A 13,173-nucleotide genomic window follows, 5' to 3' on the forward strand; every position below is an offset into this window, starting at 1 on the left:
CGACCACATGACCGACGCACACAATACACCACAGAGGCAGAGGCAATAACAGGGAATTGAAAGAGGAAAAAAGAGAACAGTGTCTTGGAGTCTTAGATGGCGTTGCCGTTCACTCGCACTTCAAAGCCTTCTCCTTTTTGCTTGATTGCCTTGGCCAACATCAGCTCACGCATCCAGCCAATCTGCTGATTTCTATTCTTAACTGCGAAGTGGTGCGTCTTGCCCGTGCCGTTTGTTGCGCCAGCAGGTGCAGGCTCTGGAGCGGCAGCGCCAGTCGCTTGGGTGGAAGCTGAGGCATTGGCCAGAGTGGCAGGGGCCGCCGGAGAGAAGGAGATTCCATTGCTCAGGCGCTTCTTAAAGCGGCTGGTTGAAGCGGCTCCGAAGGGACCAGACGACATAGTGGCATTGCCAAGTCCGTTGTTGCTGCTATGCCCCGACGACTGCTTTTCGGCTGGCACCAACTGGAAACTGAAGTTGGCTACGTTGTCTTTGGGCTTGCTGCCACGGCGGATGCTGGCCACTTTGAACTTGGCGGCAAGCTTGCTCTGCGAGGCTAACGAAGAGCAAGCGATTGCATAGTCGTCAATGTCCACATACTCAAGTGTACGCTGTGTGTTGGCAGAATCCTTGTGCATAGCCAAACGCGTGCCCTTGAGGGTGAAGAAGCCGTCCTGCCACTCGTAACGGAGAAAGTGTGTACGGCGCTTCTTCATGGGCCCTTGGTGGGTGATGCTTGACTCGGCAGGGGGAGCGGGGGTAGAGCTGGATGATGAGGAAGTGGAAGAAACGGAAGTGAGAGAAGAAGCTGTGGTAGTGGCCACGGACTCATGAGAACTTGCGCTGTGAACACTGGAACTACTGGCATCCACTTTAGGAGCTGTGACACCGGTAGTAGCGGTAGTAGCATCAGAAGTGACAGCAGCAGCAGGAGTAGTAGAAGGAGCGACAGCGGTAGCAACAGTAGCAGACTTTACTACAGGAGGGATGGCGGTCTCAAAGGGAATCTTGCGCTCAACAGGCGACCAAGGGTAGTTGAACCGCGGTGGGGCCTTAAGGGTAGCGCCCGAAGGCGGCGGTGTGGCAGTACCCATTGGGCCACGAGCAGGTAATGGAGCCTTGGGACCCGACTTCATGAAAGCAGGAATCTCCCGGTCCTCGTCAACTGCAGGCATTATGGAAAAGCTAGGGCGGCGGTGAGAGGCGCGGGACTGCGAACGCACAGGTAAAGCATGGCTATAGCTGTGATTCAACTTCATTTCAGGCGGCACAGACTGCGAGACACTACGCGCCACAGGGCCGGAGGAGACGTGTGTTACGGGAACATCCATCTCAGAAAATGGCGTGCCAAAGCGGAACGGATCCGCGACAGCACTGGTCGGCGAAGCAAGCTCCTGTGCTAGGGGAGAGGCCTTTTCCATGCTGTACGGCACAAACGCCGCATTGGTAACTGTAGAGGGCTGCGAAGAGTCCTTGGCAGATGCCTGTTGTTGCTTGGCTGGGGAGTCCTCAACATTGGTCACCTGAGACAGGCCGCTCTTCCCGATGCTAGTGTGTCGCTGGTATCCCAGAGGCTGCTGCTGCTGATGCTGCTGATGCTGCTGAGTTGGCAGTGCAGTAGACTTTCCAGGTATGGCAAGCCGAGGAAGGGTGCGCAGGCGATGGTTGGGCTGGGGCTGCTTGGGGCTTGGCATAGGGAACAGCTCGAATGGGGGGTAGGAGGAACTTCGCTTGACCCATGAGTTTGGGCCCGCTGGAAGTCTAAAAACTGCTTCACATTGTCCTGGGGATCCCGTTTTTTAACATTGTTAAGGAGATCAGCCTGGAGGTATGGCTGTGTCAGGGGAGTTGCGCCGGGGCCCAGCACATCCGACGAAGCAACAACAGAGGGAACGGTATCACTAGTAGGCCGTGCAGCTACTGAAGACGCTTTGTCGACCGAGGAGGGGCCAAAGTCAACTGTAGGGGACGCAACTGTAGGGGTGATGGGCGAGCAAAGGTCAAGACGTGGCGCGGTGTTTGGGTTTCCCGGGTCGCCAGCGATGAGCAGATGTTGGCTATCGACCTCAATAGCCCCAGGATGTTCTCGGCGGAACTGCTCAATCAAGTTCTTCTGTCTGCGGAACTTGCGGCACTTTTCGCCCTTTTCACAGCGGTGCGGCTTAGGGATGACTTGTTCAATACCAACGATGGAAACGGAGTCCAACGGTGAAATGATATCGTTTGCCCCTGGCTTAGCATTGCGGCCCGTGCGAGGTCTCCGCGATGGGCGGCGTGACGGCACTGACTGCTTCATTGTGAGAGTGGGAGAGGCGGCAGAGATAGGAGAGGCAGCTACTGCCTGGTGGCGGCGACCCCCAAAAACGCCCTGAGGAATGGCGGTGACAGGAGCCTCGATAGGCGTCAAGGGAATAGGAGATGTGGGCTTGAGCGAGCACAAAACCTTGATTTGGTTCCATATCACAGTACGCATGCCAAATGACGGAATGCCCAGCTCCTTGAGGTCCTGGAACTTGAGCGTGCCCATAATGGAACCGTCGATGTCGTGCTCAATGAACTTGTGGGCAACACTCATCTCGACACCAGCATTGAGCATGGACTGGGCCACCATTTCCGGGCTCCAGAGGGCCAGTCTTAGCGGGTCTAGCTCAGCATTGGTAAAATAGTCTCGAGTGATCTGTCGTTGCATCCGTGGCTGCTGTCTGTGAATTGGCTCTTCAAATGTGTTCACAGGGGGCTTTTCGAACTCAATATCTGGCCAGGAAGCCGTTCTTCCCCCCTCGGCGAGGCTATCGGTGGTTGCTGGCCTGGTCTCAGCTAAAGGAGTTAGAGGAGACAAGGAAAGGACGTAGTCTTCTGTTTGGAAGGAAGAAGTGTTCAGATGGAACAAGTGAGGTCCTCGGGGGCCTTCTACCGGCTGGCTGTGGGCAGCGGAGTCCTCAAGGGCCTTGGGTGCGGAAATAGAGATTTTAGGGCGGGAATAGAAGGAGACAACCTCAGTATCAGCCATGTGGCCATTGTGCACAGCGGCAAAGGTTTCATGGCTGGCACTTGATCTAGGGGTTGAAGCTTCATCATAGGATGAGACGGTAGTCATGCTTTTGCTACCCTGTGATGGGAGGGAGAAGGATATAGAGAAGGCAAGATTAGCATGTGTCTATTCTGAAGAGGAGAGAGAGCAGCAGGGCTGGGGGGGAGAGCATCATACCGAGTCCAAGCTATTACGAGCCGAGTTCCCGTACTCGCTGGAAGCATCTTCGTCGTCCAGGTCTAGTGGCATGTCATTGTAGTCCTCAATCCAGTCGACATCAACGAACTCGGTGACCACAGACTCGGGACGCCTGGAGACATAAGCGTCTTTATTCACAGAGAGGTACGGGTCATGTCTGTTGACTCCGGTGCGCTCCAGCATTTCATAGCTAGAGGGGGAATGGCTATGACGGTAGCCATGGTGCTGGAAGTCCTACAAACAGCAAACGAGAGAGATGGAATTGTCAGAAGCCGATGATGGTAAAGTAAAAGCCATGTGGAGGGGAAGAAGGGGGAGGATATACCATTTGCGCAGACTGGTTCTCATAAGAGGCAAAGCAGACTGATGATAGTAACAGAAGATACAAACAAGACCAGGACGTTGGAGCGGAAGAGAAGAGACGATGTGTTTGATGAACCGCTTAGTGATATAGATGTTGAGACAAGTAGAGACGGGAGTCCTCTGCAGAAGAGACGAAGCAGCAGTAGCAGCAGCAGCAGCAGCAGCAGAGAGATGAGTATAACAAGGAAAAGAAGGGGCCAGCTTAGATTGAGGGGTCTAGATGATGTCCAGTTAATACAGGACGAACAGGAGTGAGGGAGATCACGGCAAGTTGGAGTGAAGGCAAGGCCTAACTAATGAGCACAAGAAACGAGAAACGAGAAACAAAAAAGGAAATAAAATAGAGATTAATAAAAAAGAGACAGGAAAAAAAGAGGTATAAACTCCGATGTCTGTGGACTTGGGCGCGTAGAGAGGACATGAAGCACATTAAGTATTGAGAGAGGGAGGGGAAGGAGAGGATAGAAGTGGCTGTAGAAGTGAGTATAAGTGATACACGGCTAAGAAGGAGAAGAAAAAAGAAGCATGGGTACCAAGGCTGGAGGAAGAAAGAAGACGAGGACGAGGACGAGGCACGGAGGGAGAGACAAGGAGATAGAGAGAGAGAGAGAGGGTGTGGTTATTGAGATAGTGGCGTATGAGACTTACATGCGTATACGTAGTGGGATATATTGCAGAAGATAAAACACGTACAAACTAGAGCAGCTCTGGAGAGCTGTTTTATCTCTTATTTAGAGAGATGCGATGGAGATGCAAGAGAAAAGGCACAGGGGTCTAGGGAGACGAGAAGTAGAAAAAATGATATAAAATTGTGTAAAATTGTGTAAAATTATATAAAATAATATAAATTAAATTAAATTGGGAGCATCTTTGAAAATGGAAAGAACCAATATTATTTTTTGGAAGAATTAAAAAGAAGGCTAAAAGGAATTCATGCAGCGGCGCTTACCATGTTGGGCTGGTCAGAAGCAAAGCAGTTTGGGCAATTACCTAGTTCGCTCTGGACTCGTTCTCTGCCTTTGTCTCTGACTCTGTCTGTCTTTGTCTCTCTGTCCTTGTCTTTGCCTCCGCATCTCTATCTCTATATCTGCCTTTGTTTCGTTTCAACTCACGCGCTTCTTGCATCCGCTGCTTGCTTAGATTGCGAATAGAGCAATATCCGCTCCATTCTCTCCAGCCTCCTAGCTTCGGCAACAACGTTCTCTGCTGCCTTTGCCATCCCTCTCTCTCTCTCGCATGGCTCATCCGGGAGGAATTTCTCCTTCCCTCCCCTCCCCCCTCCCCCCTCGCCTTTCTCTCTCTCTCGTCTTCCTTGTTCAACTTATGCCTTAATCACGCACAACAACTTCTGCCCTTGTCTACCCGTCACTGTCCCCTCATCTCCCCCTCTTCATCTTCTTACCTGCCCTCTTACAGCCCTTCAGCCAATAGCCATCATTCGCTGCTCTGAGTAGACGGCAGGGCCATTATCGAGGCAGGACAAACAGGCAAAAGTGCTCAATCTCCGGCCTATCTTCGAGCTGCAGAAACACCAAAATGGCAATCCTAAGAGGACAACGGCAACTCAAGCACAGGCAAAGCGGCACAGGCTAGGGAAAAAAAAAACAGGAAGGAAGACAACGGGCAGCAGACAACTCGCTCTCGGCCAAACAGATGCAGCACGCAATGCTGCCATAGCCTTCTCAGCTGCTCTACATCGTTAAATGGAGCGTAAATGGTCGGATGGCCCACGGCTACTATCCAAATATAGCCTACAGCTAACCCACTGTTGCCTCGCTGTTCCTCCTATCCTCCGCTCTGCCCTCCTCGCCTCCTCTCCACCCCCTTCACCCCGGCTGTTGCTGTTTCTTCCCTACATCCATTGCTACTGCAGCCGCCGGGTGGGTGCTTCCAATCATACCGTGATGGTTCCTTGTGGCTCTTCATCGTCCTAAACCCGCAAACAACCCCGACTATCCTACCACTCAAGGGCCTACCAGCCCACCCTCGCCTGCTCCATCGCAATATAAGTAATGTTTTAATAAGACAACGCGCGGATCTGGCTTTCCGTCTGCAGGCTGTGCAGTGACTGTCTGTCCTGTTTTATTCTTGTTTTTCCGCACTCATGTCTGCACCTTTATGCAGAGCGTTGCGTGTGTGTAGTGCATTTATGGCATAGCCGTGCTTCACAGACGTAGTAGAACGGCATTTAGTATGTGTGTGTGTGTGTGTGTGTGCATAGTGCATAGATCAGGATGATTTACTTGCAATTGTACACATGTTATCTTCCACGATTTGGACGTAGATACAGATGCAGACACGAAAGTCTCGCATCCAATATGGCAACTCAGCTGCTGTCCCTCCTTTTTTCCCTCATTGTTCCCCCCCCTCTGCTCCTTGGCCCTCTCTGCATCCTTGTCTCAATCTTCTTTCTCACCACCTGCAATGCAATGTGAATGTGTCAGACCAGACCAGATATGCAAACAGGTTGGCTGGCTCCGGCTCTGGCTTTCGTTCAGACTCTATGGCCGGCTGGCTCTACAAGTAGGCCATAGACTAGCGCATATGTCACGCACTAGATTGGTATCTGGAACAAGCTTTGCTTCATGCCTTGGGACCACCACAGCAAACCATATCTCTTATGAGAGCTGCCTAGGGACAACACCAAGTCAAATCAACCAGGTGGCTGGGCAATGGAGAGGGTATGGCCCCAAAGAGACCTCCTCCTTCGTTTGTTCTCTTTTTGCCTCTTTTCCTATCTAGGCAATAAAAACGAAAACGACTTAAGATTAGAGCACCAGCCTATCCTCCAGATCCTGTCTCTCTTATATCCAGTCTTGTTGAGACTAGCTCGTACTTGCGTGCATCTTGTGCTCTTGCAAGTCAAGCAAATGTATTGTTCCTTGTACCCTTGCCAAAGCCCGCGAGCAGGAAGACGGAAAGAGCATGGGAGAGCAGGGAAGGGGATGTAAAACGGGGGCCAAGATAAATCTTGCAATATAAGTGTGTGGTCCTCGATACAGATACATGATTGGCTGCAGATGGGAGGAACATCACAGGACAGGCTTTGTTTGACCAACCAAGATGGCAGTCTAAGCGCCGAGATTAATTTTCTTATTTCTACTTCTACACAGGTATTGAAATCTAAAAAGCCAAGCGAGAAGAAAATATCACCTAATAATATAATGGGGGAGGGGGGGGTAAAGAGAGCACAAGTATACGGGTCAAAGTAGCAGCAAGAGAAGGTCACTTACATGGCCCTCGGCCCTTAACCCTAACCACATTGCACTATAGCTCACGGAAGCGTCGCCCGGGCTGACTTGTCATTTCCATTGACATGAGAACAAACAAAAAAGGGTTCTATATTTCTTGCCAAACACAAAGACTGTCACATCCAAAAGAGGGGTACGCTTGTTTCCCACCCTTAACCATCACATCACATCACTGTGTCTCATCCGGAGTCTAGTCCACGTTGCCCGGCGAGGCCATACCCTTACAGATAATTATAGCTATAAGTGAGCTGACATATACATATTTAACTATTTAACTATACAGCCCATATTGTTGCAGCTCCTTTGCCTGGCTGGAATTCAGCATCCGTTGGCTCTGACTGGCTGCGCTCCATATTCACATGTTAGCATTATATCGCCTCATTTACCCTAGGGGCTGCCCATTGGCCCAATAATCATGTAAAATGACCAGTGTACAGCACTTTATCTAGCCATGTTCTTCAACCCTATGTCAGATAACACAGCACCATCTATGAAATCAGCCTTTCTTTTCACGTTCTTGGCTGCAGCAATCCTCCCCCAACCAAAAGTCAAAAGGTCTCGCTTCCTCCTCCTCCTCCTCCTCGAAGTCGCGTGCCGCTTCTTCTCTCATATCTCCATGCACACACACACACACACACACACATATGCACGCTGTTGGCTGTCTCTCTCTGTAGCTCTATTATTAGACATTGGACAATATTCAGACTTGAAGGAAGATCTGTATGGCCATCAAGTGGGGAGTTTCTAGCGCACTTGATCTTTTTTTTTTTTTTTTCTCTCAAAAAGACGGTGAGGTGAGATGAACGAGCATATGAGAAGAACGAGGACACCTACGTTTAAACGAGCACAAGCACAGGCATATGCACACGCATGCACCCTTGTCCTCGTCCATGTAGGCTCTACCCCTCTCTTTTTCCTCTCTGCAAGTCTGACTATTGATCACCTTGAGTGACCTCATCTTGTTTTGGTGCCTCTCTCTCGAGAGAAAGAGGAGGGCGCTGCAGAGAAAACAAAGGAAGATCAAGACATGGAGACGGCGATCTTCTCGCTGGCAAAATTATCATGAACCAAGACCAAGACCAAGACCAAGACATTACTGAGACACCCGACGACTACATGCAAGCAGTACACAGCAGCAGTGTTGTTGGAGTTCCTGTATGAAGCCACTGTGCACCTACATACAAACGTACGTACATACATACTTACACGTGTACATTCTTGCTGCTTGCTGTGTCTACCACATATCAAGCCAGCCACCAAGATGCATAGGTGCCCTTTTCTGGCCTTGGTACTGGTATACAGATCGCTTGCAGCGGCTGTAGGTACACATCTGCTGTGGTAGCAGCAGTATCAGCAGCAAATTCCTCATCTAAAGACCTGGTTGAGGCTGGGCTGGGTACAGCCTCCTTGCAACTCACTGACTACTCTCCACCCTGCCACCTTTTGCCCAAATGCCTATGCTGTGTATGCATCCCAAACCCCATCGGCGTACATAATGTAGTGAATATTCTGCCGTACACTCTGCCGTAGCGCGCTGTATTGTTGGGCCAATCTCAAGAAGCGCCATCAGCATGGCATGTACAACCAGATCCAATGAAACCTCGCAGCGTCCTAGAAAACATCCGCCCACAGAAGAAAGACACCCGGCGTCGGCCACCCTGTTTTCCAGACTGCTCGTCTCCGTCCCACAAATGCCATGACATAGGTAAAAGACCACCCCCTCCACCAGCGGTAGGTAGTCTTTCCACAAGAACACAAGATATGTCCGGCTGTTTGACAACACCACACTGTCATATCTATCGGACCATACCTGCGTCTGCACCCAACATCTGTATCGCAGCCTGGGCTCTTTAGAGGGGCCTTTTGAACCTCTAGCGCCAGGAAAAGCCCGCTGTGCCTCAGCCATGCTGCTAGTAGCCGACCGGGATAGTATGCTGCTGTTGGCTCTTTCCCATTCCCTTTCCCACCCCGCCTTTCCGTTCCGTCGACCTTTTTGTTTCTTGCAAGCCAGTCAGGCCGCTGCCTCATGTTTCAAGTATTATAGATTCTCGTATGGATGCCAAATCACAATCAATCACTTGGTCACAAGTCATGGCAAGAGGCGGGCAATAGCTCACTCGCTCTATTCCCAAAAAGGTCTCTGCATGGCAATCCTATCTCGTGATCATGTTCTCTTTTGTGAGTAACCACGGCTTGTCTAGTTTCCAGATGTCACCGCGAAGTGCCATCCATCATTACTGCTGCCCCTATCTTATTCCCGTGCCGTGCCAGATCTAGGCTGATATCGGCGTGTCATTGGGCAGTTGGTAGATTTTTGGCGAAGCCTGCTCTCTATTTAGGATCAATGCTCTGCCCCTCTACTTATACAGGCAGATAAACGGGCCAATACCAATGCAAAGACTGGTAGGAAGATGACGACGACTTGAATGGGTGATAAGAATGCAAGGCCCTTCAGGCACAATAGCCAAATATAGCAGCAATATGTGTAGTAAGCACCAGTCCAAAAGAGAAAGGAATATTTTTAAGAAAAGTGACAAAAAAATCAACAAAATAGCAGAGTGCCGGCAGAAGGAGGAGGAGAAGAAAACCGGAAAATCAGTGTCTTCTCACCAACCTGGCCTACTGTCTTGTTCCTCAGATATTTCTTGCCCTGTTTTACAGCATTTCCTCACATCTATTTCTCGTTGACTTACACGCAGAGTAAGCCCCCTGTAAAACCTATGTACGTCACTACCCAAGTGGATACCATTATAGATGTCTAGCTCCATGGGTAACCCTAGCTGGCTTGGTCACTAGGATAACCCCTGGTAGACCTCGTCTCTTTTCTTCTCAGTTAACCCTCCAGTTATTCCCGTCTTCTCGCCTTTTCTTTTTCCCTCTTTTTGCTACCCAAGTTCCAGAACTCTTGTCTTCGTTTTTTTCGCCTGCAGCCCTCTCTGGCCTCCTAATCCTCCACCTTTTGGTGCGTATAACCTGGCCAAAATGCCAATGATTGGATGTCGAGTCTGCCCGCCTTTACTTGCGTCATTCAGAGAGATTAAGCGTGAGCAAATAAAGGAACATAGAATAGCCCATTCGCCCTGATGTTCTTTGTTATTGGCTCTGGCTTGTTTCCGTGCCGTCCTATAATATGGATGGTAAAAATCGGCCGCTCATCATGTGCTCATTCCCATGCTACTTGCTATCAAGGCCACTCCCACACCAGCTACGTACACTCAAGAATGGCAATGCTGCATTGTTTCTATGACAATTTGTGGCATTGCCTTTCGTGCAGACAACATAAAGAAAGAATAACTAGCTGCAAGTCACATCTCTAGTGCCAGTGTGCACCAATCCGGCTCTACCCAGGTCTCTGTCGCCTGCCAGCCAAGAGCGTAGATAATAAGATGCCTGGACCTTGTTCACGATTATGCTCAACCCCCATCCTTCCCGTAGCGCATTTGCCATCAAGACGACACAGGCCAGAAAAAGCACTAGACTCAAGAAAGCTAGGTGAGACTCATCTGTCTGGAGATGCCTTGGTGATAGCCGCCAAAAATGGTCGCAGACATAGAATGAAATCCTCGTCCACGCCTCGCCTCCACCCAGCCTTCTTCTTGGTCGTCATCGTCTTCTTCTTCTTGTTCCCTCAACTCGCATGTTTTATTTCTCTCTCTCCTCCCCTCCCTCCTCTTCTTTCAGGCCGCCTCGGCCAGGCTGTGGCTGCGCTGCATTGCTGCAGGTTCATCTCATCACATTGTTCACAGCAAGCGAGCAAAAATGCACAATCTACCCCCCGTTCTCTTCGACTCGAGCAGAGAAGCTTGTCGGCCATGGCAAGTAAATCAGAAGAAGAACAAGGAATTTATTCCTCCAACCCAGTCTCACCGCTATTCATTTTTGAGAAAAAGAAAAAAAAAAAAAAGAAAAAAGAAAAAAACAACTATGCACAAATCCTTTTAGCTTGCTATCTCAGCACTCTCTTCTTCTTCATCTTCGCCTGTATGCGTTATGCTGCTGCTGCTCCAAGTTCCTGCGTTCATATTCCCATTCATTGTCCCATGCTTTTCTTCTGCTGTTCTCGGCTTCTTCTGCCTAGTTATAGCGTCCATTAAGTTCTGCAAAGCCTGGACTTTCTTCAACTTCTTGCTCTTCGAGCACCCGGTAGAAAATGATTCCAAATGCCTAGCATATCCGCTCTCTATAGGCCCCCGTCCTTGTTCTTCTTTCCCTTCCCTTTTCCTTTTCCTCTCCCGTTCCTCTAGCTCAATGCCTTACTTCTCTCTTACAGTGACATGCCAAGGTTGCTTCCCCATAGACCATGTCCGAGCCCTTCTTCCCTGCTTTTCTGTCCTTTTTTGTAGTCATGGCTCTGCAAGTGCTTCCCTTCTGGGTATGGGAACATGCGAGAATCCAAACAGGGCTCGGGAAGAAGCAATCTTGTATGTGGCTTTTTTTTTGCAGCTGAAAGAAAAGAATGGAATAGACTTTGCATCGTCGCAAACCACAGTATCCATTTCAATGCCCAACACCCAACTTAAGCCTTACTTTTTTACCCTTCATCAAACGTATTGACTATGAACAAGGTCCCCCTAGAACTCGAGATTGCGCAAACCCCAGGCCGCCGAGGCGACCATTTCCAATAACTCGCTGTTTCGTGACAAGCGAGTTCCATGCTGTAAAGGACCTGATGTTGATCATGCTCCCCATTAGGGTTAGGGTAACATGGCTGAGACCACTTACAAGATAGACAGAGTTTCAATGCGCGCATTCCACACTCACTCGCGACACTGCTAAAAATCTCAACCACTCAGTTCTCAAGATCCTTTTCTCTTCCTCTTTACTAGCTAGACCCAAGTCCAGCCACTCTTTTTTCTTTTTCAATCAAGATGGCTTAATATGACTCTTTCGTAGAGTGGTTGGTTATATATATCACTGTGAGTTCCCGAACGAAATAGAAGCAACGCAACACGTATGGGACTTCAAGCTGGGAACACAAGATAGGATTTAGAAAGGCTGCTTTTGTCAATATACTGTGTGTGCAAGAATACCAAAAAGTGTCTTCCAGCCTGGCTGATAATCTGTATGAGACGACTGCCACCCAGATAGATGGCGGGGGACGTGAGCATGCACATAAACGTGGATGGGAGGGTAAACTATGTTGTATCATGACAAACGGCAATGTGCAGTTATCGGTGCACATGTGTAAATATAGAGCACAAAGAAAAAAAAAAAAAAAGAAAGAGGAAGAGACAAACTGGTGCAACATCTAGACGGGACTACAAAATACGAAGGCATGTAGTACACGGGTGGCAGCTGAAGGAGAGAAGACGGGGTTGGAGAGAAAGGTACAAGTGATACCGACCTCTCTTGGTGTTGAGGCAGGTGAGCTAACTTGGCTTTTTGGCATGCCGTTCTCGCGGGCAGCGGGATTTCGCCCGGACATGTGAGTATCCGTCGGAGGGAAGGGAGTGGGGGTATGAGGCGGGGGTAAAGGGAGGATCGAAAGGAGGGCGAAGGAAGAGACGGGAGCAGAATAGAGGGGCTGGCGAGCGGGCTTGAGCGCTCCTCGGTCAGACAGGAGGGCGGAAGGGAGGTAGAGGGCAATTGAAAGTGGGGCGAAGGGGCGGGGGCCTCATGAGTACGTATGGATATATATCGATAGTGGTGAAATAAAGAGAAAGATGAAGGGGCTGCCAATGGGCAATCAAGAGAGATAGACAGAAGGAGATTGATCATGCTGGACTTCCAAGTAACAAAGCAGTACCTTTGATCAATACAGCCTAGTCTATATCGATTATCAAGTAAACCAAGAAACAGTGGCCCAACTTTCTTTCTTTTGTCTTAGACAGACCTGGGCCCCGGCCCCCTTTCCCCTCCCCTCCCCCGGCTTAAGGCTCTCCTTCACTCGAAGGAGCTAACCTCATTTTCATTTTCCTTTTTTTCTTCTAGTAGCATAGCTATGCTGCTACTAGCGACTTCCTTTTCTTGTCTTTCGCAATGCCAAGACAGAAACTTTCTTTTCATAGGAACCTACCCCTCCCTTTTGGTCAGTTGAGTAGTATGAGGGGATGGGGGATGATAGGGGAGAGAGAGGGGAGAGTGGAGGTTAGGTTGGATGTTAGGTTATGTTGATCCGCCTTGCCATGGCGATACGAGACTTTAAAGGGTGGAGGCTGGCACCAAAACATCAGGCCATGGAGCAGCCATAAGTGGCCGTTGATGGAACGTGGCAAACGCAAGAGAAGAATTTCGCTCTCAAGACACGAAAGCTGGCTTGTTAGAGGGAAAGACAAGAACAGCTCTACCAGGAAAGAAACCGAGCCGAATCAAAAGAACCAAAAGCGTGTCTTA

At 49.7% G+C, this 13,173-nt stretch overlaps 1 protein-coding gene across 1 annotated transcript; it reads right to left on the bottom strand.

Annotated features, from left to right (window-relative positions):
- Positions 1-92: 92 nt before the first annotated feature.
- On the bottom strand, positions 93-3,447 carry HOO65_030885 (PH domain-containing protein; the record flags this gene model as incomplete). Its single annotated transcript, XM_071001821.1, has 4 exons — positions 93-1,683; positions 1,734-3,154; positions 3,206-3,338; positions 3,392-3,447. The coding sequence occupies 4 exons, from the start codon at positions 3,445-3,447 to the stop codon at positions 93-95; spliced, it is 3,201 nt and encodes a 1,066-aa protein (XP_070860564.1).
- Positions 3,448-13,173: the final 9,726 nt, after the last annotated feature.

The sequence above is a fragment of the Ceratocystis lukuohia genome, assembly GCF_044167205.1.
Source record: "Ceratocystis lukuohia strain C4212 chromosome Unknown Supercontig3_pilon, whole genome shotgun sequence".
NCBI lineage: Eukaryota > Fungi > Ascomycota > Sordariomycetes > Microascales > Ceratocystidaceae > Ceratocystis > Ceratocystis lukuohia.